The sequence below is a fragment of the Diachasmimorpha longicaudata genome, chromosome 15 (assembly GCF_034640455.1).
Source record: "Diachasmimorpha longicaudata isolate KC_UGA_2023 chromosome 15, iyDiaLong2, whole genome shotgun sequence".
Lineage (NCBI taxonomy): Eukaryota > Metazoa > Arthropoda > Insecta > Hymenoptera > Braconidae > Diachasmimorpha > Diachasmimorpha longicaudata.
The window spans coordinates 5,784,450-5,809,204 of record NC_087239.1 but is presented as its reverse complement, the minus strand read 5'-3'; the positions used below and the strand labels follow the sequence as shown (position 1 = coordinate 5,809,204).

The window sequence follows — 24,755 nt, the reverse complement described above, 5'->3', positions numbered from 1 at the left end:
TAGTCCTCCCGAAAACAAAAAAAATTTTAAAACCGGATGAGAAAAAAGGGAAACGGCGGTAGTGGAGTGCGCGCGTTCGGGTAGAAACGAAAAGGAGAAGGAAACGCGAGAAATTCAACGAATAAAAAAATATACCCGCGAGAGGAACAAAAGCGTGTTGAGCACGTAAGTGCAAGATAGTCGGTGAGATCGAAGGAAGCGGCTTGCCACACTGTTTCAACAAACTCTCAAGAACAGCCTCCACCGAGGAAGGGGAATCCCGGAGAAAGATGGAAGTCGAAAAAGGAAGAGACACACAGCGCCACCGGTGGAGGTGCGACTGAAAGGGCCGACAATCACATGGGAAAAAATCACAAGACAGACAGAGAGAGAAGTACTAAGTTGTACGGTACCACGTGGTCCCACCGGATTTTCTGGTGGAGAACGCGTCGTGTTGTGGCGCTGACAGAGTAGTGGGGGAAAAATGTGGAGGGGCGGTAGACCGGAGTGGGGATGAGTTGTTTCTCCTCGTCCCGTTCCCTGATTAGTTGATACCCGACCGTTGTCGAGGTCGGTATGCCTGATGTTCCATTAATTATCGGTATTTTAACGGTTAAAAAATTATTGCCAGTCCCCGTTGTTCTCTGTGTGTGTGATACGATTCCACTGGATAAATTATACTGTGTTAATGCCTGTGATTGTCACATTGTGAGTGATCATTGTCATGGGATACAATGAAGAATGTGTTGTACAAGTGCTAGATGTATTTGTGATGAAAAGTTTGTTAATTGTCAGGAGAAAATCCTGAATCAACGGTTTATTCGTGATTGTGAGAGGATCAAAAGTGCGATTTGGAGTTAACGATAAATAACGGGAATTTTTCAGTGAATTTTTTTTTTATTCTCGGCCAGTGGAAAAGTAGCAGGTTAGGATGTATCCCAACACTGGCATTAACGCGGCAGCTGTGGCCGCAGCAGCTGCTGCACGGCACCCGGTAAGTGTCGTTGTTTAACATATATATTTTTTTTAATCGTTTTTAGTCACCGATGGAAATTCTCGAGCTATTTATTTTCTCTCGTTACGAATATCTTTATCTCCTGGACAACGAAAACAATTTTTTTTTTCCCTCTCTGGTCTTGTTAATGTGGGATAATTTATTTGCTGATGGAAGACGCAACTTCCTTCGAGATTTCGTTTTGATGAGTGATAATTAACGTTTTATAATGCGATAAATTGCGGTGGTATTTTGAATGCTGTGTTGGAGGTTTTGTGGGAGTTTTTCATGAACATTCAAACGTCGCGCTCCAGCGATTCCCGGCCGAGATCAAAGATCATCATAATCTGATAGGCGGTTTAATAATAGAATGGCAGGGCTTTTTATTTTTTAGCCTTTTTTTTATAAACTACTTGGATTTCTGGGGTCTGGGACGGGACTGATGCAATTCGAGTAACTGTTTGTTGGAGCGACTGTGCGGTGTTATGACTAGACGAGCGAGAATCGTTTTACGTGGGTAAATAGAGAGGGATTTTTTTTTCTAAACCGAATACATCGAGGGACTCGAAAGGAAAATCAATCGATGCTATTCATGGGCAGCCGGGATACTCGATTTTTTTTAACGGCCGGGGGGTGGGCTTGAGACCCTTTGGAGCGAAGTTAATGAGAACGAAAATCAATTGTATTAACAGGTTTTTTATTTTATTTTTATTTTATCGCGGAAGGACTTTTGCGTGGGGAGGGGGAGGGAGTTGTTGGATTAAACAAATGGATGTGTTTAATTCCAAAGTATTATTTAGGCTTAGGAACTGAGATAGGATTGAGGGGAAACTATTGTCGGTCAAGTATTGTGGGAAATATTTCGGAAAAACTTGTCAGAAAAGGGGACGTTAGGAGCTTAACAGATCGAGATGGGTTGAGGGAACGTCTGAGTGAATGATTTAACGTTAGAATATTTGGGCACACTTCGTTCAGGGTTTCTTCAGAAATCACAGAATCGAGATTTAGAGGTGCGAAGATGGCCTTAGAAAGGGACTAATTTACGATCGGTTGGGGTCTGCACCCAGGGTCGGTTTAACCCCGAATTTGTGGCCAAATTCGCAGGACAACCCCTGGGAATGTAAAATTTTATGGCTTAATTTTTCGTTTTGCTGGTGAGGATTTTCCGATGGTCCTTATAATTTCTGTCTTTTCCCCACAGATGGGTGTCCTTTGTTCTGCTAATAAAGAGGATTTTTGGATTTTACTGCTTTGAATGTTTAGTTGCTCAACTGCCTGAATATTCGATATAAATATAATATAGGGTTTTTTTTAATTGGAAAGATACTGTGATGTGTTCTAGGGAGAAAATTAATTACATTAAGAGGTGAGAGGGCTCTTGTGTCTCTGCGGGATATTAAATTATATTTTCCTTGATAATTGTTGATTTTTATCAGGGCATCCATGTTCGTTTTGTCTAGACATTCGACTATTATGTTATCAGATTTTTTTCCTTCTCCTCCACTGAGAGATAAATGATCTAAAACAGAATAATTATTTTCCCAGACAATGACAAACTAAAAATGGCGGGTTATTGAAAATATATCCCTAAATTGTACCCTTTAATAATTGATTAGAGTTTCCAACATGAGACTCGTGGTTCCATTTGACGAAAGTCCAAATCGATGACATATTCTTTCGTATTCGCTGAATATTTCATGGAATTTGATTAGTTATTCGAGTGCATCACTTTGCGACGATCCGAATACTCATTCCAGATGACGTCAACGAAATTGCGGTCAATAATATATTCTAAATGAAATAATTTCCGATTTTCGAAGGAATATTCCGTTATTTACGGTCTCGTTAACTTATTCTCAACTTCGTTCGCTGATGAATATCTTAAAAATGACAGGAAAAGGCGGATTTTTGTAATGACCTTTCTTGTAGGGGAAAAACTGTTCTACGAAAAAGTTCCTACGAAAAATTTTCTATTCCCTCTAGATTTTTCTGTATTTAAAAAAATTCAGGGGCAGAAGAATTAGTTCGGGGCCCCATTTTCATCGGGTTTCATCGATTTTAAGTCCGAATCATGGGACCAGCCGAGGGAATTTTATCGCACCGGACAGATATGATGGGATATCACCTCGAAATTCAGTACAAAAGAAAACGCCAATTCTGGGGATAAGGAAAAAGAAACGAAAAATATCAGAATGTACAGGTGGCACATTGAGAGCGATGGGAAGGCAGAGGAAGAGGGAATCGCGGCCACTCGAAGTGGCCACGGGATGAGGGAAGTCGTGGTTTCGCGGTCTCTGTGGTTATGCCAGCAAATTGAGATAGTTCGCAAACCGCTACCATTTGCGCTGACCCGACGAAACTTTAGTAGTATAGTGGCTGCAAGATGGGAATAGAGGTACTCAAACTCTTTACATGCGCCGCTAAAATCGAATATTCTCCACACGAAAAGAAATTTTGGATAAAATTCAGACGTCTAATGGGGGAAACGTGAGACGACATGGGGATGAACTACTTTTTAGGTCAAATTTTATTAGAACAATTAGACTTGGAGCTAATTTTTGGAATAGAACCAACCCCCGTCCCTCATTTCACCCCCTGGAGGTCTCCCTTTTGCCTAAAATTCCGTTCCGTTCATTTATTAAGAATTTTCTCGAACGTTGAATTCAATTTGTTGTATTTTCCAAATCTTCATAATATATTATATAATATTCCGTATATTTTAATATTTATTATATATAATAAATAGTCCACCCCGGGATTCGAACCCGGGTCTTTCATTTATCCCTCGGATGCTCTTCAGGGAAATTCCAAAGCAGTCGCATCCCTTAAAATTAATTTTGCTGAATTTATGGTACCGGGGTTGAATCCCATACCATTGACCGTGATTTTGAACTGTATGAATAAACCGGCCCTAGGTCTGGTGTGTTTAGGACAGTAAATATTAGCCAGCATATCGCTCATGGTACCTGTGAAACCTCTCCCATCTCCTCTAGCCTATCCAAGAGAGTACATCTCCCGGGGTCGGTGTGTTTGTTAATGTTTGGCAGAAACTCCCACACAATCCCCGCACATGTAAACTCAGTTGATACATCAGAACAGTCAACTCAATCACAATCTTGAATAAACAATGAATCAGTTTCTGCAAGGGAACAGTTTATCCTCCTCTAGACTGGATTTTTGGTGTTTTTACAGGCGAAAATATTCTATTTATGATCGTTAAATAGAATTTTGTATTTTTGGAGAATCGCAGGATTGAGGGCATAACTAAATTGTGGGGGAGAGGATTGGGCGCTTGGGGTGGGGAGAATTTAAATGCAGTTTAGGAAATTATTCCCTCCATTCTCTTTCAATCGTATCCCTGGACTAGGAATAATTATTTTGCTTTAATAAATAATTTTTTTTGTTCTTCAGTTTGATATGTTCGTTCCGTCGTTGCGGTTCACCAAACTCCCCCTATTCGCACGTATCACTATTTATTCTTCGATCAGTGGAGCCACTTTGGAGAATGGAAACCGTCCAAACAGGTGTTTTAGATGGCTATTAGACCCCCTCCCCCACCTCCCTATTCACCATTATTATTTTTCAGTGTATTCACTTGGCCATTTCTCTCGTCGGCAACAGCCTGAACCCTGCAAGTCGATACACTCGTTCCTCACATTCCCACCACGCCTTCCACCGAATTCTCCGAGAACCAACGGGGCAAGTTGATTTGCCATTTAGAAAACCTGTTCTCGTTCAGATCGAGTTTTTTCAACGGCTTTGAAAATCCCCTGGAATCCCGAAATGGATAGGAATTCAACGAACATATTGAGAATAGACAGAAAAAAAGTTTTCACTGAAATTACTCCTGACAGTTGGAGTCAAAAAAAAATGTTGAAATCTTCTACCCATAATTATAATTCAGATAATTCCTCAGATATTTGATGAAATTGCAATTTGAAGACCATATGACAGTTTAAATTATGGAAAAACCTGTTCTCCGTTGGAGGAGGTTTTTTCATCGTCGTTGGAAATTTTCTGACCGCCTTAAGTGGATAGGAATTCTTCCCCCGTTGTGAGAATTCATGAAAAAAAAATTTCACGGGAACTGTCTGTGATTTGCAGAAAGAAATGTTGACATTTCTACAATTTACAAATAAATCTGAAAGTTTGATTCACTCGAAATTAATTTTCAAATCAATAACACTCCACCATAATCAATATGAAACAGCCCCAAAATTTTTACCCCATCGAATTCCCCTCGAAATTTGGAATTTCACGAGTTCGACTAACGTTTCCCCCTCGATTTAAAAAACCTATTTACATAAAAAATCAAACTTCCACTCGTCCCTCCCCCCGGCACATTCCAAACCCCTCCAAAAATCAATAGATCAAAATTTCCCTCTGGCCCATTAAATTACCCCCCTCCCCCTCCTCATTCCCCCTTCTTACACAAACGTTATCAAATCCATAGATGCATTAGTACGCAATTTATCCAGTAGTAACAGTAAACACCGAGTGACCGAGGCAATGAGACAGACAGTCAGTCAGACAGAATGCCCCCAGTGGTTCGAGTGCACCTGCGGTGAAACTCAGGGGTGGCAATGGCAATGGCTGTACTGTAGTACCATAGTTTCGGTTGTAGCGTGTAATCCTCGCGGACACCGCAAACATGTAATTAACACTTGCTCTGATCGTCTCTGTCGGCTGCACAACGTGTACACTAGGCCATCTTGCTTGTGAGTCGATGCCACCTCTCATCTACACATATAAACCCCACCAGTGAGGCCATCAACACCATCCACACACACACACGTACATACCCCCGTGTGTATGTGTGCGTGTGAGCACATGTACGTGGACCAGTGCCCACGACTATCAGGAGTGAATGTGTTCAACCGCGAGCACAAACTCACCGGCTCCACGCGCTCCCCCGTTGACCCCCTCGCAGAGACCCCTTCCCACCCCCTGGTGTCCCCCCCACCTCCCCCAGTCATTCGAGATCATGTCGACTGTGGTGTTCGAGGATGTCTTGCCGCGTGTGTAACCCATGTCGCTTTCCTCTGAACGGAATACATAAGTGGAACGGTGAATAACAAGAATGAAGCCATAGGGTTTGCACATCTTTTATGTCTTCCATGAATTGTATTTTTTTTTTTATTTTTAGTTTATTTACTTTTTCAACCCCGTGAACACTCGTACATCGGCTGTGATCGAATTAACCATTTGACACGTGTACACATGAACGTGAGGATTGTTTACCTTTGTCACTCTTAACTGGAGGCCGGTAAATATTGTCAATGGGAATTATTCGGGGGGTGCTATACGAGGGGGTGGAGGGAGTCTCAATGGGGTCCAATGAAGGTAATTCAATTTTTTATTTGGGGGGATACTGGTGGCGATAGTTTTGGGATGACGTAGGGGAGGGGTGAAGTGAGGGTGGGAATGGGGGGTCGAAGATTCTGTTAATTTGTCTACAAAAAATTGTTTTCGATTGGAAAAAATTGTTGTTAGCGAAATGTAATTTTAGAAATTGGTATATTTTATTGATTGCATATGAATCGTGTCCATTGAATTTGTTTTCTGCTTTCAGGGACCACCGCAACCCGGCCAACCATTTAAATTCACGGTGGGTGAATCGTGTGACAGGATTAAGGAGGAATTCAATTTTCTGCAGGCGCAGTATCACAAGTGAGTTTATTTTCAAGATTTGCAAGGCTCTGATGATTACATTACTGACTCGAGATGATTGCTCAGTTGTTGAGGAAATTACAAGAAATTATACGAAAATCCCTGGCTTGATAATTTTTTCTGATGCTCATGTCTTTGATGACTGATTCTCCGAATCGTCAACTGATTTTTCCCCATTCCCTCACCTCACGAGAGCCTATAAATTGCTTACAGACACGTGGAGAAATGTAATTTGCAAAAATGTCAAAGTCCCAGAGAACAAAAGCGAATTAAACATTTTTTTCTTGGGTTTTATTCCTCCAAATCGTCTCTTGTCATTCATTTTATTAGTTAAAGCGCTCGTTCGACCCGTATTATTCCCGCTAAATTAATTATTACCCTGAGAAGCCCTTAGTTAATGATTAATCGATGCATTCGGGTACTGATAATATCGGAAAAAAATTTGTTGCAGCATGAAACTGGAGTGCGAGAAGCTGGCAACCGAGAAGATAGAAATCCAGAGACACTACGTGATGGTAAGAATCCCCGTACATTGACGTACCCATTGGGATATCCATCCGATGGTTTATTCATAATTTAATAATATCATTGAAAATGATTTTTCATTTGAACCCGCGTTATTCATTCAGAATGAAAATTACAATGATAAAACGTACAGCGGAGTGAATTTAATACTCACTGGGAATATTAAATCGCTCCGGGAACTCGAATTCAATTATACTATGTATTGTAACCATTTAGAATCACATTCGTCGCTGTACAAATTCACCGAACATCTGCGCGTTACGACCTTATGATTCACACCCCACGTGTATCTAGATATAAGCATTGTTCAATGAATTTATGTTTGATGTGAATGGCTCCCATGCTCGGTTAGCTGAGGTGCGTGGTGAATGTCAACTCTGATTGAAACCCTGACAAGGGAATAAATTGTTAATGAAAAACCGAAGTAGTTAAAATACTTGTACAGAATGCAACTCATTTCATGACATCAAAATTACGGAGAGTGAAATTTCGATAACAATTTATTTTTCAATTTTTGGAAAAATTATCCTTCTCTTTGGTGACAGATAATTTTGGAGTTTACATTTCGAATGTTCGACAAAAATTAATTTGACCTAAATTGATTAATAATTCAGTAGATAATTATTAGAAATTTCCTAGTGGTATTTTTCAACGATGAAAATTTTTTTTCATCTCCAATTATGCAAGACCATCCCCTATCATCTGTCCTCACGCACCTTTACCCCCCTCCTCACCCCTTGTATTTCTGGTTGTTCTGGTGGTGGCATTAGCCGAGTAACTCACTTACTGCGCAATTAATTCGCCTGGGGTAATTACCAAGCTAATGGCTCGTAAAATTAAGAACTTGTAAGCCCCCATGCTTGTATATAACGCTTGGAGGATATTACTACCTCCTTCTCGGTATTTCTCCCCTCTTCTCAAACTCATCCACTTCCGTGTTAGTTTATATCCGTGTGGTGTACGTGGATGGATGGCTTCTTGATTACAATGATTATGTTTGAATAATAGGGGTTTTCTCGGAGCGACAATTCACGTCGCGTGACTCGGTCGAGTTAAGACTCAGATCTTGTCGATTTTATTAGGTACGATCGTGGATTCTATGGTCATGACTATCGTATATTTGTATCAAAATTCTGGAACTGTTTAAACAATTACAATTGGGAAGTGGTAATTACGAACGATCTGGTTTAGGTTTTTTTTTGCGCAGTGCAACAGTTTTCGAAGGGTAGTCAAATTATTTATTGGGGATTCTGGATTGCAATATTATTTATGTGTTATATATTTATGTGATTGTTTATATAGAGGAGCTGTAAAGCAGATATTAATTTTTTGACTTGTCTATCGTGAAGGGAACGAAAATTTTTTTTATGTTTTGATTATTTTTTAAGGAAAATAATATTCTCCGGTTTTGTGAACAAATATATTTCTTGTTTTATTTTCAAGGTTTTTTTCGAACGTCAAAACAAGACGACTCGGTAAAATCATTTGGTAGGAAAATACGGACGATTAAACACTTTAATTTTTCATGTTGAGGATTTTAATTTAATTTGTGACTGAATGAATATTGAACATTGAGTATCAAATTTTATGCTGAACAATTATTGATGTTTCAGGGAGAGGTTAAATTTTTAAACTCATCGAAAATATTGGATTATTTATTTTGAGTGGGTCTTTTTAATTTTTCGATGGTTCTCAACTTCGTATTTAATTCGTTTCTGTCAATATTTGTTTCAATTTTACTTTGATTCTGGTTGTTATTTTAATCTGGATATTAATTTCTGTTTCAGTACTACGAGATGTCTTATGGACTCAACGTTGAAATGCACAAACAGGTAAAAAAATCAAGTCTATAAATAAAATAATTATTTGATTGGAATTATTAGTTGATTAATTCGACGTTCACCACTAGATTTTCTTTTCTCGTCATCAGATATTCAGTAAAAAACACTAGAATAAAATGGAGCATTACGTTTTCCGGTTCTCAAATGGCAAAAGTATCGAATAAAACTGCCAATAGTGCTATTTGTCCATTCGAAAATTCGTTGAGTGCTTCGATATCTCTGATACCACTATCAACTTCTTTGAATCATGTTGTAATCGGAGAGTGAAGTGTCCTCATCATATTCGGGAGATAAACATTATCAGATTTGTTATCTCGTTTTGGGAAAAAACATGGGAATATTTATTTTATTCATTCATCAGTAAATTTGTAAATAGCTGATATGATTTTCGGGTGTCATTTTATTTAGAATGACATCTCTTCGGTGAAATACGCTGTCTCACGCGTGGGTCCACCTCCCACTGAGTTAAGAGACAAAATTAGTTTCAGAACTGTGTCTCCCCCAAGACAATCCCCAAAAATATAAATACTCAAATAACTTAGTTATTTCACCGGGAAAAATCAAGAAATTCCGGCTTTCACAATAAAATAATCACAAGTCAGTGATTTAACCTCATTATGGTCAGACGAATTTCCCCATTTTCCTTTCCTCTTTTCCAATAAATGATAGGAAATTCACGACTGTCGGGAATATTCCCATAAAAGCCCCAGTCCTCAATGACAAAATTAATGATACATTCAGTAAAATTAATGCAACAAAATTCCGCAATCAATCAATGAAATCAATTAAAAATACTCCTCATGAGTAACCGAACAGAATATTTTTTTCATGTACAACTTGATATTTTATATGAAGTGCTTAACAATTTAACAATCTCATTTTTATCTCTTTCACAGACGGAGATATCAAAACGGCTGAATGCTATAATCGTACAAATCCTACCTTACTTATCGCAAGAACATCAACAGCAAGTGTTGACAGCAGTTGATCGTGCGAAACAAGTTACAATGACTGAGTTGAATTCCATCGTCGGGGTAAATATATATATCCACCAAAGATTTGTTGTTCATAATGAGGCAAATCATTCCAATGAAATGCATTTCAATTTGATTAGTTATTTAGTATAACTAGGGTTGAGTGTGGTTGTGTATTGGGTCAGTTGGATGACTTTAATTGCGTTTTACGGTTCGCAACAGTCGCACATCCGCGAACAATCATAATTGTTGATCGATTCACGGGCAGACAACCACCAGAGGAAATGCAACCGATGAAATAGGGGGAACACGGGACGAATGGATGGAGGAGATGGGGTGGGTGGGGTAGGTGGGGGTTGATGGGGTGGGTGAGAGTGAAGTGGTTGTGGATGATGAGAGTATCGAGCCCTTGCATTGAAATTCAGTAGCGCGCGGTATTCGACACCCAGCCAACACCCGGAGTTCTCCACCCCGCAGACTTATTTCATAGTGTGTATTACACAGATAAGCGATGAAATTGGCATTCGAGCGTGGTCCCCGTATAATTGAGTTCCGAGTTGGTACTCCCTCGCGGTACATATATGTATTATTCTCTCCCGGTTGCCGATGGTGGATGGATATAGTCGAGCATCCACCGCGACATGAATAATTTTACGGAGGTTCTAGAATGGTTTTACAAGTTTAAGGCGCAGTCAATTCATTGTTCAAATACGTTCCTCGGGGATTTATCATTTTTTGGGGTGGGGAAAGGGGTGGGAAATGAATTTTTTGGGGGATTTTCAAAGAAAACGATTGATTTTTGCGGGTAATGAACTGAACTGGAGCTACTGGAGATGGAATACAGAAACTTGAGGTTTATTTAATCAAAAAACTCCCCTAAATAATAATATTAGGGGTGGATTTTATTTTAAAAATCGCCGTTTGATGACCGGAAAGTACTTTCACGGGATCCAAGTCATTAAAATTTATGAAACCCACATCAGCACTCATCGTTCATCCTCGAAAATCATTCGTGTATTTGTTTATCAGCTGAAAGCCCTCGAACACTTCACCACTGCAGTCAATTTACCCACCCCCAAAAAATCTCTACATCTGTCACGAAAAAAAAAAAAAAAACAACTAGAAAAAGAGTATTGACATGTGCTCAAACTCTCAATCCCCCGAAAATTGCCTGTCCCCGTTCCACCCTCACCAATATATACCCCCGGCAGCATGCACTGGCGAATATAATCCCATTCTCGAATCCAATATTCGAATCGTGAGCTCGTCGCCCTGGGAAATTCAAACTTGTCTACCTCTCTCTGTCTCATTTCGCTACCACTCTCACTCCTCCACCAAACAAACATTGAAATGCGTGTGGGTCTACTGTATACAATTCGCATTTTAGTGGCTACACTGTATAGTACAAACACTACAGATATTTGTACACGTGTTTCCAAAAGCACTGTTATCTCGCGGAAACGAGGGCTTTCCAAATTCCCATAACAGATTACCCTAAATGCAGAATTGCATTTGATGAATCGATTTTACCTCCTCCAGTCCCGAAAAATTGTCCTCACGAGGGTGAAGACCGGGACCCAAAGATCGTTTCCGAACAACAAATAAAAAAAGTCCCCGAAATCGATTCTGAAGTCCTACAATCAAAATTTCGGGCGACTAAAAATTCCACGATGACATTCCAAAAACCGATTTTTCTCGACGCGGCCAGTGCACCCCTCCCCTAAAATTTTCAAAAGACCCAAAAAATACAGCGGCCATGTAGACCACACCCCTGAATGCAGAAACTGAAAAAAAAAAATATCGAGCTGCGCTGCACACAATACTAAGGGTTGAATAGCGTCGGAGAACCCGGACTATGAAGAGTGTACGTGTGTCTGTTCAGCGGGTGCGGCACCGGGGCCCGAGGGGGTCGAGGGGGGGGTCTGAAGCCGAGGCAAACAGACCGAAGCGCCAGAGACCCATGAATATGTATTACTTGGTAAACAGGAGTTGAATCAATATTTCGTTTAATAACACCATACATACACCAACGTGGAAGCCAGCCGGCGCACACCGACGGTCAAACTGATGGGGTTGGAATGGGAAGTTACTGCTGGCTCGTTTTATACCCCTCCACCTGTCCCTCCCCCCTTCCCCTAGTCATCCCTTCACCACACGTCGCCCTTCTCTCTTACCACTTGCCATTCTCCGACTCCCTCCGCTCGACACACACTCAATCTCACCCTGTTCAGGTTCGCAGCAATCCCTCCATCCCCCTCCCACCCCTCTATGGATCCAGCCCTACCCCATCGGTCGCGTTTTCACCGCCGATGCGCCGGATTATTCACGGCGCGTTAAACCCCGTTTGGGACTATTACCGTTCCGTTTCGTGAGCTCGGGGGCTGCAATCCCAGCCCACCAAAGCGTGTCTCTTTCCCTCTCGATTATGACTCTTTCTTCAATGAATTTGTCATTGTATTCGTGCACCTCATGATTGGAATGACAATTTTCGTGTTTTAGGGATGCGAAACGTTTTTTAGAGGAGGGGGAGACGGAATTTTCGATGGTAATTGGGGAGATTTCGAATTTTCACGTGTATTAAATTCGAGTGTTATATGGAAAGTGATTAATGGGGTGGAAGGGATTTTTGTATGAATCAATCGCCTTTAAATGTAAAGAGATTAAAATTTTTGTCTTTCCATGTCAAGGGCGATGAACGTACTTTCCATTGAAACGGTTATTAATTACAAAAATTAATAAACTTTCTATAATTATTGCACCTCTCACCCCAAACAATTTTTATTTAAAAGACTATCGAGCTGTTGATTTTAAAACACCCCTAAATATTTTTAAACCCTCAAAGACCTCTTCTCTCCAGCGAACCCACACTATCCGAACGAGAAAATAAAATCCCCCCCAATAATGTGCACATCCGGCCGAAGGGGGTTGTATGTTATTCTCCCTCCCCAACCGGGCTTAATGGACTCATGCATCCTCACCAGAAGTTAATTCCCTAACGAATTACAAGATCTCCACGTACACGTGCGATATATACAACTGTCCATTCAACCCCTCCCTCGCCCCCTTACGAATGTATTTGCTGACATTATTGTTCGCCCGAAACATTCACTCTCTGGGCATCGCGCTAACGGCTGAAGGGGAACAGTGGAATCATCACGAGGGTGGGAGAGAGATGGATATAAAGGGAGAGGGTGAGATAGATCTAAACTGGTATAACGATGTGTGTGGCCACATTGCCCAACCCCTCATACATATCCCCCTGAAAATAACAATCACAATCGATAGGCTGGTCGACTATATAAGCCCTGTTTTCTCTCAATCTCACCCCCTGCCCCCTAGTCCCCTCTCCCCTCGTCCCATCTCAAGTGCATATATCAAGCTCCCTTTCAACGATTGTTCTCAAGGGCGGTAACCCTAAATGCCTAAGTGAAATCCACGATAAGCTGAATTTCGCACCCGTAACGAGTTTATCGACTGCCGGAAGAGACGGGGGGAAAATCCCCTCGTCAACTCTCCCGACACACCCCCTACCCCCTATAGGTCCTTTTTAAGCCACACGAGGGGACGAATTTCATCCCCTGTCGCACGTAATATGTACCCTGAACCCCTTGGGGATGACCCTTTGTCGAAGGGGCTCTGCATATGCGAATCTCAAGGGTTAGATAGAGAGTGAAGGGATGGATTAGGGGGGAGGGGAGGGGGGTTGAAGGGTTGGGGGATAATATTGGAGACTTTGGACTGATGTAGGGGTGTCACTTGGAGTGTATTTGTTGGCCGAGTGATTGCCATCCAACTCTCTGACATCAGCCCTTTATTTCTCTTCTCTTTCTCCACCCCCCCGCCCCCCTTTTATTCACACTCTCGTTATTGTGGTTAGGGCGATCGACGATTCGGACGAAGGATGCGTGTGGCGCACGTGGGGGATGTAACGAAACACGCTGTTGCGTTTAATCGGGGATAATTTATACTTTGAGGGGGGGGATTTTTGGAGAAAGGGAATTTCGATTTGAGGGGTGAGGGGGAGGGTTGAAGAATGTATTCGTTAATGGAATATTAATTAGGAGAACAGGGAGGTAGTTTGATTTGATGGTTTGGGGTAAATTGGTGAGAGGAAAATTTTGGTCGATTGGGAAATAATAATTAACAATTTTAGGGGTTTTCTGGTGGAAAATTCGAAATTATTGAGCTAAAAATTTTGTTTTGGGCCGGAATTGTGTGAAAATTTCCAGAAAATTATATTAAATAATTTCAAACGATGCAGTTCTGGGGGAAATGATGGTGCCTTGATATTGTTGAGTTTTAATGGAAAATAAATGTCGTGTTTTTTATTTTTTTGCAGCAACAGAGACCTGATATACCCAGACTACTGCAGCAAATGCATGCGCAGCAACTACCACCGGGTGCGGCAATTGGGCCACATCCCGGATTACCTGGTCTTTCAGGACTCGGCCCTGCGGGTGGACTACCAGTTCCTACATCCGCATCAGCGGCACTTCTGGGACTTGGCCTGACCCCCGGCGCAGCGGGGACTCCAGGCCCTACTGGGGCCCATCCCCTCTCGATGCTCGGTAAATCGGAGCTCCACCGGGGGCAGCCAGATGATCTGAAGAGTAATGGTGGTAAGTTGAATTCTCCCAAGAAATACATAATCCTCCCCGAGAATAAAAGTTTATGGTTTAATGGAGTAGACATCCCCTGGGGAAAAATTACCCTGCCAAAGATCTTCCCGAATTCTCCAGAAGAATCATGGAACGATCTTCCGAAGATCTCCCTAATGACGCAAACGATTACTTGGAATATTCTCAGAGGAAAATCCTTTTCTCCCAAGATATTTAGTTCTTCCCAAGAAAATTATTTTCCCAAGATCTTCCCCTGAATCTTCTAAGCTCACCCTTGAGATCTTCGTAGGATCTTCCAACGATTCACCGGACGATCTCCGAAAGATCTGCGAGTGACAAAAATTTTTCCACTCGCGATAGAAAAAAAATTCCCATTTTCGCGACCAAAAAATTACATGAAAATTTTCCACATCGTAACAAATGTTTTTAACATTCTCCAATTGAAAAATCCAAACTCTGATTGTCAAAATAAATAAAGACAAATTCACTCTGGAGGGAATCGGTAGCGGATACAATAACATCACTCAGTTTATGGAACTATCTATCTTTTTTGGGAATCCAACCGCAGTCGTAAATATGTATGAACACCATATACACATATTTTTTCATCGTTTGCACACGTGATAGTTCGATGATAGATACTCTAACAAATGACGCGATCGGCGCACACAATTCAATCGTTCAAAAATACGAAACTATTCTCACATATGATAACACGTTACACTACAAATGCGACTGATATCACTAACAATTTTTTTTTCCTTTTTATGTCGCAGGTCTCAGCTCGACGGAAGAACGACACGTAAGTAATTCACTTTCATGTTATACTAGAGTGATTGCGCGCATGTTCTGTTGTACTTGACCTCAGACAGATTGAAAAAAAAAAAATGTGTTACGAGTTACGTAACGGGTTATCGGCCCGACATGAGCTCAGAGTATGACAAATGTATTTGAAAAAATTTCCAACAGGTTATTTTTGATACTTACTGCGTAAATTATCATCGTTACCATTATTATGACTGTCGTTTATTGACACAGTCAGCATATCTGCCCGATATATCCACCTTATAAACTGACTAAACACTCCAAGAATTATTGCCCCAAAGAATTCGGGTATGTCGGGTTATTTACTATTGGATTACGAACCGGAATCGTCAAATAACATCAAAACAACTTGACAACGAACCCCAATTATTATCCAAACCCCCACGAAAGGCATATCTTCCTCCCCAGATCAGCTGATTCACAAATATAAAAAAAAATCAGAATCTTCCGATGATTTAATTTCTCAAATCGCTCAACTTATTCCCTCCCCCTCAGCTTCGCCTGACTGAGCACATGCTGAAGAGCATTCTGGTACAATACTCAGGAGATCGCCTAAACCCTCAGCCACCCGGGCCCTCAGAAAACCCCCACAGGGGTCTTTTTTCGGATAAGACATAAGTACACACAAACGTCACGTGCTACCTCGAACATACTTTAGGCCGCGATTTACGTTTTTCTGCGGTAGGATTGAAGAGTCGAAGATGGAAAGAGGCGTTCCTCTGTAGAATTTAAACGACAAAGAGAAAAGCTCCGTCAAGAATCCTCCACAGGGAGAGGACAAACTAATGAGAATAAAAAAAAAACGTAGCAAAACGAATAGCGAAACTGGAGGGAAGGCGAAGATGAGTATTATAGGTTCAGCGAGTCTGTAATCATCGTTGGACCGCAGAACGCCCATCAACACCCTCTCATTCTTTTTCCACCATGGTATTTTATCCACTCACACGTTCTGTACGTGTACACATGTATCCGATCACTCTTTTCCAGACTATTTCTCTCCAGAGAGCAGTCGAAATACTCTGGTGCTTTTCTCAGCCCCTCTTGACATCCTTTTGTGCCATTTCATTTACTCTTTTTCTCCCCCTCACATCCTGCTCATCCCTCTCAACCATTGTGAGAGGTTATCCGCTGATTCTGTCGTCAGTGTTCTGAGATATCTCCTCACATCCTTCACGCGCAAGTATTAAAATTGATCGGGAGTTTATCGAGCCATAAAATCTGATTTTATGGCATTAGCCACCCTCCAACGTCCCCTGAACGTTTTGGATAAAATATTTGATTTTCCAATGTTTCAGCGGAGTTCGATATCCCCAGCTGACAAGTACAGCAGACCCCGCACACCTCAAGAATCCCATCATGCTCATCACTCCCAGAATCATCACGATCATCCAATGCACATAAAGAAAATGAAGAAAGAACAGGACAAAGACGTTGGTCATAGTGATGGTGAGAAGAGCGATCAAGATCTTGTGGTGGATGATGCCAGTGAGGGTCCAACAAGTCCAGCTGTAAATGGTACATCATCTCCACGGGAGAACGGTCTAGACAAGGTCTCGTCATTGAACTCCAATATTCAAGTGAAGAAAGACGCACCACCGCACTCACCCCGAAGTGGTACCAGCAGCAACGCTAGTACACCATCCGCGAAGAAAATGGAGGAGAGGGAGAAGCCAACGACACCGATATCAAAACCAATGACACCAACATCGGCATCGGGTGGTGTAAAGACAACTGGCTCTGGTAAGCTACTGCAGGGGCCTCCACCACCTGGTGTTGCTGGTGCATATCCACCACATTATCCCCCGGGTCCACCGTCCCATCATATGCCACCCGGTGGACTTCATCCTCACGTCGACATGATGGCATACAATGGATATGGAGCACCACGGGGACCACCGTCACTTCAGCAACTGTATGATCCCCATGGTGGCATGAGGGCGCCCGCAGGCTCTATTGGAGTACCTGGTGGCAAACCGTTAGTATATTTATCTGTGCATTCTAATTCTTCCAGTGTCATTGGCCCAAATGTTTTCAGATTTATTTCCTGATTAATGAAGAGTAGATTCACTCATTAATGTGATTAGTCCATGGAGTAGGGTAATTTATCAATATTTGTCTTCGGATTCGGGGACTAAAAGGACATTTGTTTTATCCCGACAGGGCTTACAGCTTCCACGTGCCAAGCGAAGGACAAATGACACCAGTACCATTTCCCCCCGATGCATTGATTGGTCCTGGAATACCACGTCACGCACGTCAAATAAATACTCTGACTCACGGTGAAGTTGTGTGCGCCGTGACAATATCAAATCCAACAAAATACGTGTACACAGGTGGTAAAGGATGTGTTAAAGTTTGGGACATTGGTCAGGGTGCAGGGGGAAGTGCAAAACCGGTATCTCAGCTTGATTGCCTCCAGCGTGACAACTACATAAGATCTGTCAAACTATTGCCAGACGGTAGGACACTTATTGTCGGTGGTGAAGCGAGCCAGTTGAGTATTTGGGATCTTGCTAGTCCCACACCGAGAATCAAAGCTGAATTGACATCAGCAGCACCAGCTTGTTATGCCCTTGCCATATCACCCGACTCCAAGGTGTGCTTCAGCTGCTGCAGCGATGGACACATTGCTGTTTGGGATTTGCAGAATCAAACACTTGTCAGACAATTTCAGGGTCACACTGACGGTGCATCGTGCATTGATATATCCGCTGATGGCACCAGATTGTGGACAGGGGGTCTTGATAATACCGTCAGATCGTGGGATCTACGAGAGGGAAGACAACTCCAGCAGCACGACTTCACGTCTCAAATATTTTCACTGGGTTATTGTCCAACTGGTGATTGGCTCGCTGTGGGAATGGAAAATTCTAATGTCGAAGTACTTCATGCCACAAAACCCGACAAATATCAACTACATCTTCACGAATCGTGTGTTCTGTCGTTGAGGTTTGCCTCTTGTGGCAAGTGGTTTGTTTCAACTGGCAAAGACAATCTTCTCAATGCCTGGCGTACACCCTACGGTGCCTCGATATTCCAGGTAGTTCAATCAATTTTTATAACATTTTTTTTTTTCATCGTAATTTACAACTGGCTTCGGTGGATGATGTTAATTGCACGAGTATGATGAAAATTAAACTCACGAGAGGGCGGGCATCAAGTGTCCTCGTTTCCTCCTCGTGTAATGACGTCCTCGAGCTAGTGTGCATGTTTACATGCATGTATACCACCCACATAGCCGAGTGTGTTACCCATCCATTGTATAACCAAACGAGGGAGTTACGTATATCACATTGGCAACGTTTGTTTATTTCACGTCATTCCGTGCGGAAATTTTCAAACCAAACAACGCAATCCATCTATTTCAGGTGGAAATAAATTGTTAAAAAAAAATGAATTAACGATTGCATGGAACTGATAATGATGAGGGGATATTTTAACCAATGCATGAGTTTGTTTGAAGAGGAAAATTTTCAATGAGTTGAAATTGGGAATAATTTTGAATCATTTGAAACAGCAAAAAACAGTCATTTTTACTAAAACTTTAGGTCTTTGCCATTTGTTAAAATCTGAACCAATTTCAACCGTTTGAACCCTTCTCCACTGAAATAGCCATCTGGTTTAGCATCACAAGTGCAAAACTCGTTGGTAATTTTTAACAAAACGTGAGGTGAGTTATTAAACAAACGACTCTTTGCCCTTTCAGTCCAAGGAATCATCATCAGTGTTGAGCTGTGACATTTCAGCCGACGACAAGTACATCGTTACCGGCTCAGGCGACAAGAAGGCCACCGTGTACGAGGTCATTTACTAACGAGGGCACACACACACACATACACACACTCATGTGACACCTGAGAAGCCTTTCTCAATAGAGACACTCGAAAGTGTTATAACCAGTAACGAACGAAATATTTGATTCTCTGTAAATAGAGTTATTAACTGGTAACGTTATGCCATTGATATTGTTGTTGTTATGATTGTTGTTGCCGAATGCAGATACATTAGGAGTTTAGTACCATTTGAGATTGACAATTCAGGCAATGGTAGTGTCACGAACGGTGCATATTCACTTCGCATTGGGTACAATACTTTTTTTTTATTATTATTTCAATCACAATACCGTTCGCCTCCGCATCAAATCCACCCCTCATGGTAGATATCTATGTTTAAGTTAACATGAATTTATCATTCGGTATGAATGAATGGGAATTATGAGCGTGTATATGTGGGAGAGTAGAAATTTTTTAAGTGATAGACGTCGGGTCGTTACTTATGTACACTTTGTATATAATCGCGTTACACATACTATCATATTTTTATACTTCGTCTACAGTCGATTAACATATAAGGAGGGAAACAACTGATTTACAGTGGATTATTATTTGTGTACATAGATTTTATTGTCAAGCCCATGTTGTATATTGTTATAGACAAAGGGACGAAACAGGAATGATAATTAGGAATAAAATGAAATCATAAAAATTGAGTTGTGACTTTATTTGATATTGACAAGGCCCTTGACATATCCCTCTGCTGGATGGGGACTGGAGATCAGGTAAGAGGACAATTCACGTTATATGAACCTCAGAGATTTTTTTTCATATTTTAAAAATGAAAAATAGAAGCTGTTGAATTCACTGCACTCTATCCCTCATTTTCCACAATAAAAGTTTTCTCATTTTTCTTTATTTACGTATTTACGTAACGACCACCAAATTATGCAAGATTTAAACAATATAAGCAGTGAACAAGTCTGCGTGGGGCACGCAATGCGGATGAATATAAACATCACTCCCTGGAGTTTGGTCTCTAGGTATTAATTTACCCAACACGCTCTTTTGGTATCACTAAAAGCCCACTGGGGCTATCGCATTAGAGCCTTTAACACATACACCTGTAAGGAGAGTTTTGAACTGGCCTTACATCATTGCATCAATTTGCCCGAGAATTTCAACGAATAATGTTCAAACTAGGGTGATTTGTTTGAAAACTCGTTTCAAGCCCAAGTTTGATGATAGTTTCTGCGAGTTATCGCTCTCACGCGAACTGTATTCAAGCATGCAAGTTTGCAGACTGTGAAAGTCTTTGAAAACCTCATAAATAGAATATAAAAATTGTTTTTATGATGGAGAATTGGGGCTTGCACGAAATTTCTCTGTTGATGGATGGGAAATTGAGTGTGATGACGTCATAATGCAGATGTTTCTCTATTTTTTTAAACGGGGATGAGACGAGTGTTCGGAACTGCTCTAGTCTGTTGGAAATTACCGGCTCTATTCCCTTGCTCAAGTATTTGAGACTGCTGATGTGTATGTACTCTGTCTGCGTGGGTTTCGGCTAATATCACCCTGAGAGGAATCGAATCGCATAATTCACAATTATTTTTATAAATAAAAAAATGTTTTGCCTCAAATTTTCGAGTCTCCAGAAAATTTCTTTTCGTGTAATGAATATTTCATAAAAGGTGGTGTGGTGGTTGTTGTTAGTGTGAAGAATCCGATACATGCTGGGCTCACACATTCCATTCGTCCCTCTGCGGTCTTATCGGTTGGCATACTGTGGCAGAGCTAGCAAATTAACAGGCACGCAAATGAGCGAGTTTACGCGAGCCGCTTTCATGTTACCATTCATTTTACCCACCCTCCTGAGCCCCCCCCCCCTCGTTTCACTCTACATTTTCAGTCCACCCTCGTGTTTCACAATTGGACACTAATAAACGTTCACGCGCTCAAGCGTTCACAAGTTCACTCGTAGATCTATAGTCATAGACCAGTGGTATAACGCTCCCTCTCCTATAATTCCGCAAAATGACGTGCAAGCGTTCACACCAGTGAGAAATATCGGTAAACAAATGGATCTGTATCATTAGGTTCAAGTTAACCCAATATTAGGTGGATGAAATATTCAGCCGCCATCGGCTGTTGATTAAAATGTCCAGTGAGCAAACGAAAAAAAAATTCTGATTCAAAATGAGGTAGAGGAGACCTTGAGAGAGAACTTGACGTGACTCAAGTCAAGTTGTGTCAAGCATGGGATCGACTGATTAATAGGACGATACGGTGACTTGATTCAAGTCGACTGTTACTTGATGCAACAAATTTAATTGAGACATTAATTATTACGTGCTCGAGTCGTCGATAAAAATCTTGAATATTTCCAACAGATTTTATGATTAGAAAGCAGATAACTACTACTGAAAGACACTAATTAGGTAATTAATGACATGAAGTACCTCCTGCATTTGAAATGAATTTTTTATCCGCATTTAAAATATTTTTCAAACCATTAGAAAAATTCTAAACAATGTTTCATGACACTGAAGCGGTCTTTCTAATTTACTGCCACATCCACGATGTGTTTAGAATTCCCAGATGTGGGCGTTGGCATCCAATAGTGTTCCCCATTCAATTATAATGAACCTGATTGAGACATTAATTGTCAGTTTTCCATTTCTCGATAGAAATCGTGAATAGTTTCAACGGATTTGATCGTCACAAGGTCCATTCCTTCCCCGAAAACGCCCTAATCACTACCGAGACAACTAAATCCTCAATTAATTATTAATTAATACGCGAAGAATGTCATGCGAGTGTTCCGCAATTTTCTTCAACCGGAGGTTGAAGTGGCATTAGAAATTTACTGGTCATTGAAGGGTCTCGACAGTTACATCTACGATGTGTTTGGATCTTGGGATATGGGCGTTTGTGGTGTCCAAAAGGGGGTACCCAACACTCTAGCCATTTACCGTGTGCACATTTCTAAAGCATCCCAGGTGGGAGGGCAAGCGCACGCTCGTCGTGGGTATACCGGTATGGGTTGGTGGTTATCCAGATAGCAGATAGCCAGGACGGTGGTCTCGTTTGCGGTTTGACCACCCTTGTGGTACTCCTGCTCTAACCATTCCCCTAAAACCACTATACCGCACGATCCGCAGCCTCTGCACAACTTGTGGCGTTATATAGTCCCTCTTACTCGTTCCCTTTCACTACAGTTATCATCAGCACACCGCCTCTATCTGCCCACACCCTCGATCCCACCCAAAATTGAAATTTCTATTTGTGCCCAGCCCTTGGGGAAAAGAAATTTCCAAGTTGTGTTAAGCCAAAATCCCTCCCAAATCCGTTAATCCCCGAGTTCTCCGGACGTCAAAAATTCAATAATCCCTCAGCAACAAGATTACCCCCAAAAATCCTTTTCATTAACAATTGTTCTTTGCCTGCAGTTTGCATTTCACCCCTCCCTCTCACCCTCCTGTCCCAATCTACACCCATAAAGACACCAGCACGTGCTGACCCTCTGCTATACCTCAGGACCCACAAAAATTCCCAAAAAATCCACCTACCCCTCCACCACCTAACCATCGAACACCCCCATAATCACCTGTACCCACCAATATCAACACACATTATCCCTTCAATTATTACCCAAGTACATACTTTATCAACACTCGTTTCACAAAACCCGAGAAAGCATTGCCACAGGGTTGGGTACATACAGCACAAAACGAGCCTGAAACAACTCGGAGGTGTGGTTTTTCAAAGAAAACTAAAACAAATAAATGAAAAAAAAAAAAAAAAAACAGAATACATAGAGTAGAGAATATGGGAGACTGAACAGAAAAATATCATGAAAGAATAAGAAGTAGGAATGAGAGAGCGAGGGTCTTGGGAGGAACTCAACTAAGAAAAACATGCTCACAGTGGAATGAGAGGTCTCGGCGGTGTAGGGGGGAGCAAGGGGGAATGGGATCTGGCCGGAGGGGTGACGGAAGAGGAGGGGTATATAACAGGAGAAAGAGAGAAACTCCAAAACTGTGGAATGAGGAGTGACGGGTGAGATAGCACTGGCTCGACGACTACACATACGGTAGTCGCAGATCGGCGCGCCAGACAAGGGCCAGAGCAAGCAAAATGGAGGGCAGGCAAGCGTGGAATATAAAAGGAAGAGAATTCATATCTCGTCAGGGGATCTTGCTGCTTTGCCGCTGAGAGACTGTTTTCGAGGGGTGAACCAAGTAGACGGCACCGGCGGGGCGGGTAGGGGGGGGGAGAGCGGTGGGGCTGCGACGAGGTGGTGAGGGTGAGGAGGAAGAGAACATCACGGCAATGGGTGTAACGATAAAGCCAGTTCAAGCTGGTGAAAGTGAGAGGGAACGATGGAGGGCACCATCGGTTGAATGAGGATGGAAAGTAACGGAGTCCGCGCGGACTCGAATATTTCTAACCGACGAATCAGGGCGCGGTATGGACCAATGCAAAACGATTTAGACACCCCAGTACTCTTGGGGTATACCGGCACCTCTTGGACCCTTGCTGAGGCTTGTATATCTCAAACCGTTGAACCACCCAAGGAGTGAGCCAGGGGTCTTTTGTCTATACTCTCGACAGCCGTCAATGCACTCTGGTGTGTTATACGCACAATGCGGGTCAGGGATATGTGAATCTTGTATGAGAGGGGAAAATGGTGGGAGGGGGTGGGTTGGAGGTATTTGGCGACAGGTGAAAGAATCTAATAAAAGGAGCATTCGGGGGCATTAAGTAATGGTGATTTTTAGTGGCCGACGGAGGAAAATTAGGGTATGCGAAAGATGTCGAGGGAGTTTTCCAAACCCCATAACTCCACAAGGGTTTTTTCACAATAACGCATTGACTGTTGACGAAAGACCTTCCGAGATTCCTCGGAGGAGCGGATTTTTATTCGATATGAAGGAGTCAATATGTAGAATATTTACAAACCTTAAAAACTGGTATTAAAAAATAGTTTTCGATAAATAATTCTTTGTAGGGTGTGATCTTACGGTCTGAAGGGACCCTCTAGTTTATTTATGAATGTATATACCTTGATGGTATTTTTGTGGGTGAAATTAATGCATTATTAGTTGCAGGTTATAGTAATGATAGGAGCAGTTCCTCAGAGGAACCTGCGGAAGAACCCGGGTGACCCAGAAACATCGGCAGATGTTGGGAATTAAAGAAAAAATGGTTGGTAAAATGGCCACTTCTCCGAAGGCGCAAATTGCCAAATTCCTCGTTCGTTTGTGAATGAATTTTGCTGGGAAAATTGCACAATCGAACATTTGGCAATAATCCACAGTACAGACCTTCAATATATCAAAGGTCTTGATGCTTCAGGGGAATGATTAATTCTTGAAAAGCTGATGAGACTGTACAAACAATTGTACAATGTTTCATTCATTTAACTGCTCCGGTATTTATTTAACTCAGTTCATGACTTGTCCAATTTCTCGGTGTATTACCATCTGTGAACAAAAGTACGTGGCACTTTCTAAAGTGTCGCGGTAAATGCGGTACGAAGGGCGTTTATC

At 41.7% G+C, this 24,755-nt stretch overlaps 2 protein-coding genes across 2 annotated transcripts in view; one reads left to right on the top strand and one right to left on the bottom strand.

Moving 5' to 3' along the window:
- The first annotated feature begins 2 nt into the window (after positions 1-2).
- LOC135169652 (protein groucho-like) lies at positions 3-19,912 on the top strand. Its single transcript, XM_064134823.1, has 10 exons — positions 3-973; positions 6,546-6,643; positions 7,095-7,158; positions 8,956-9,000; positions 9,906-10,043; positions 14,323-14,602; positions 15,379-15,404; positions 16,723-17,402; positions 17,588-18,467; positions 19,134-19,912. Exons 1-10 carry the CDS (start codon positions 911-913, stop codon positions 19,239-19,241), a joined length of 2,382 nt encoding a protein of 793 aa, XP_063990893.1. The 5' UTR covers positions 3-910; the 3' UTR covers positions 19,242-19,912.
- LOC135169661 (uncharacterized) overlaps positions 5,386-24,755 on the bottom strand; it is a 54,836-nt gene continuing 35,466 nt past the window's right edge. The window contains exon 7 of the mRNA XM_064134846.1: positions 5,386-5,713. The gene's annotated coding sequence lies outside the window, so the exon portion shown is untranslated. The remainder of the gene's footprint in view (positions 5,714-24,755) is intronic.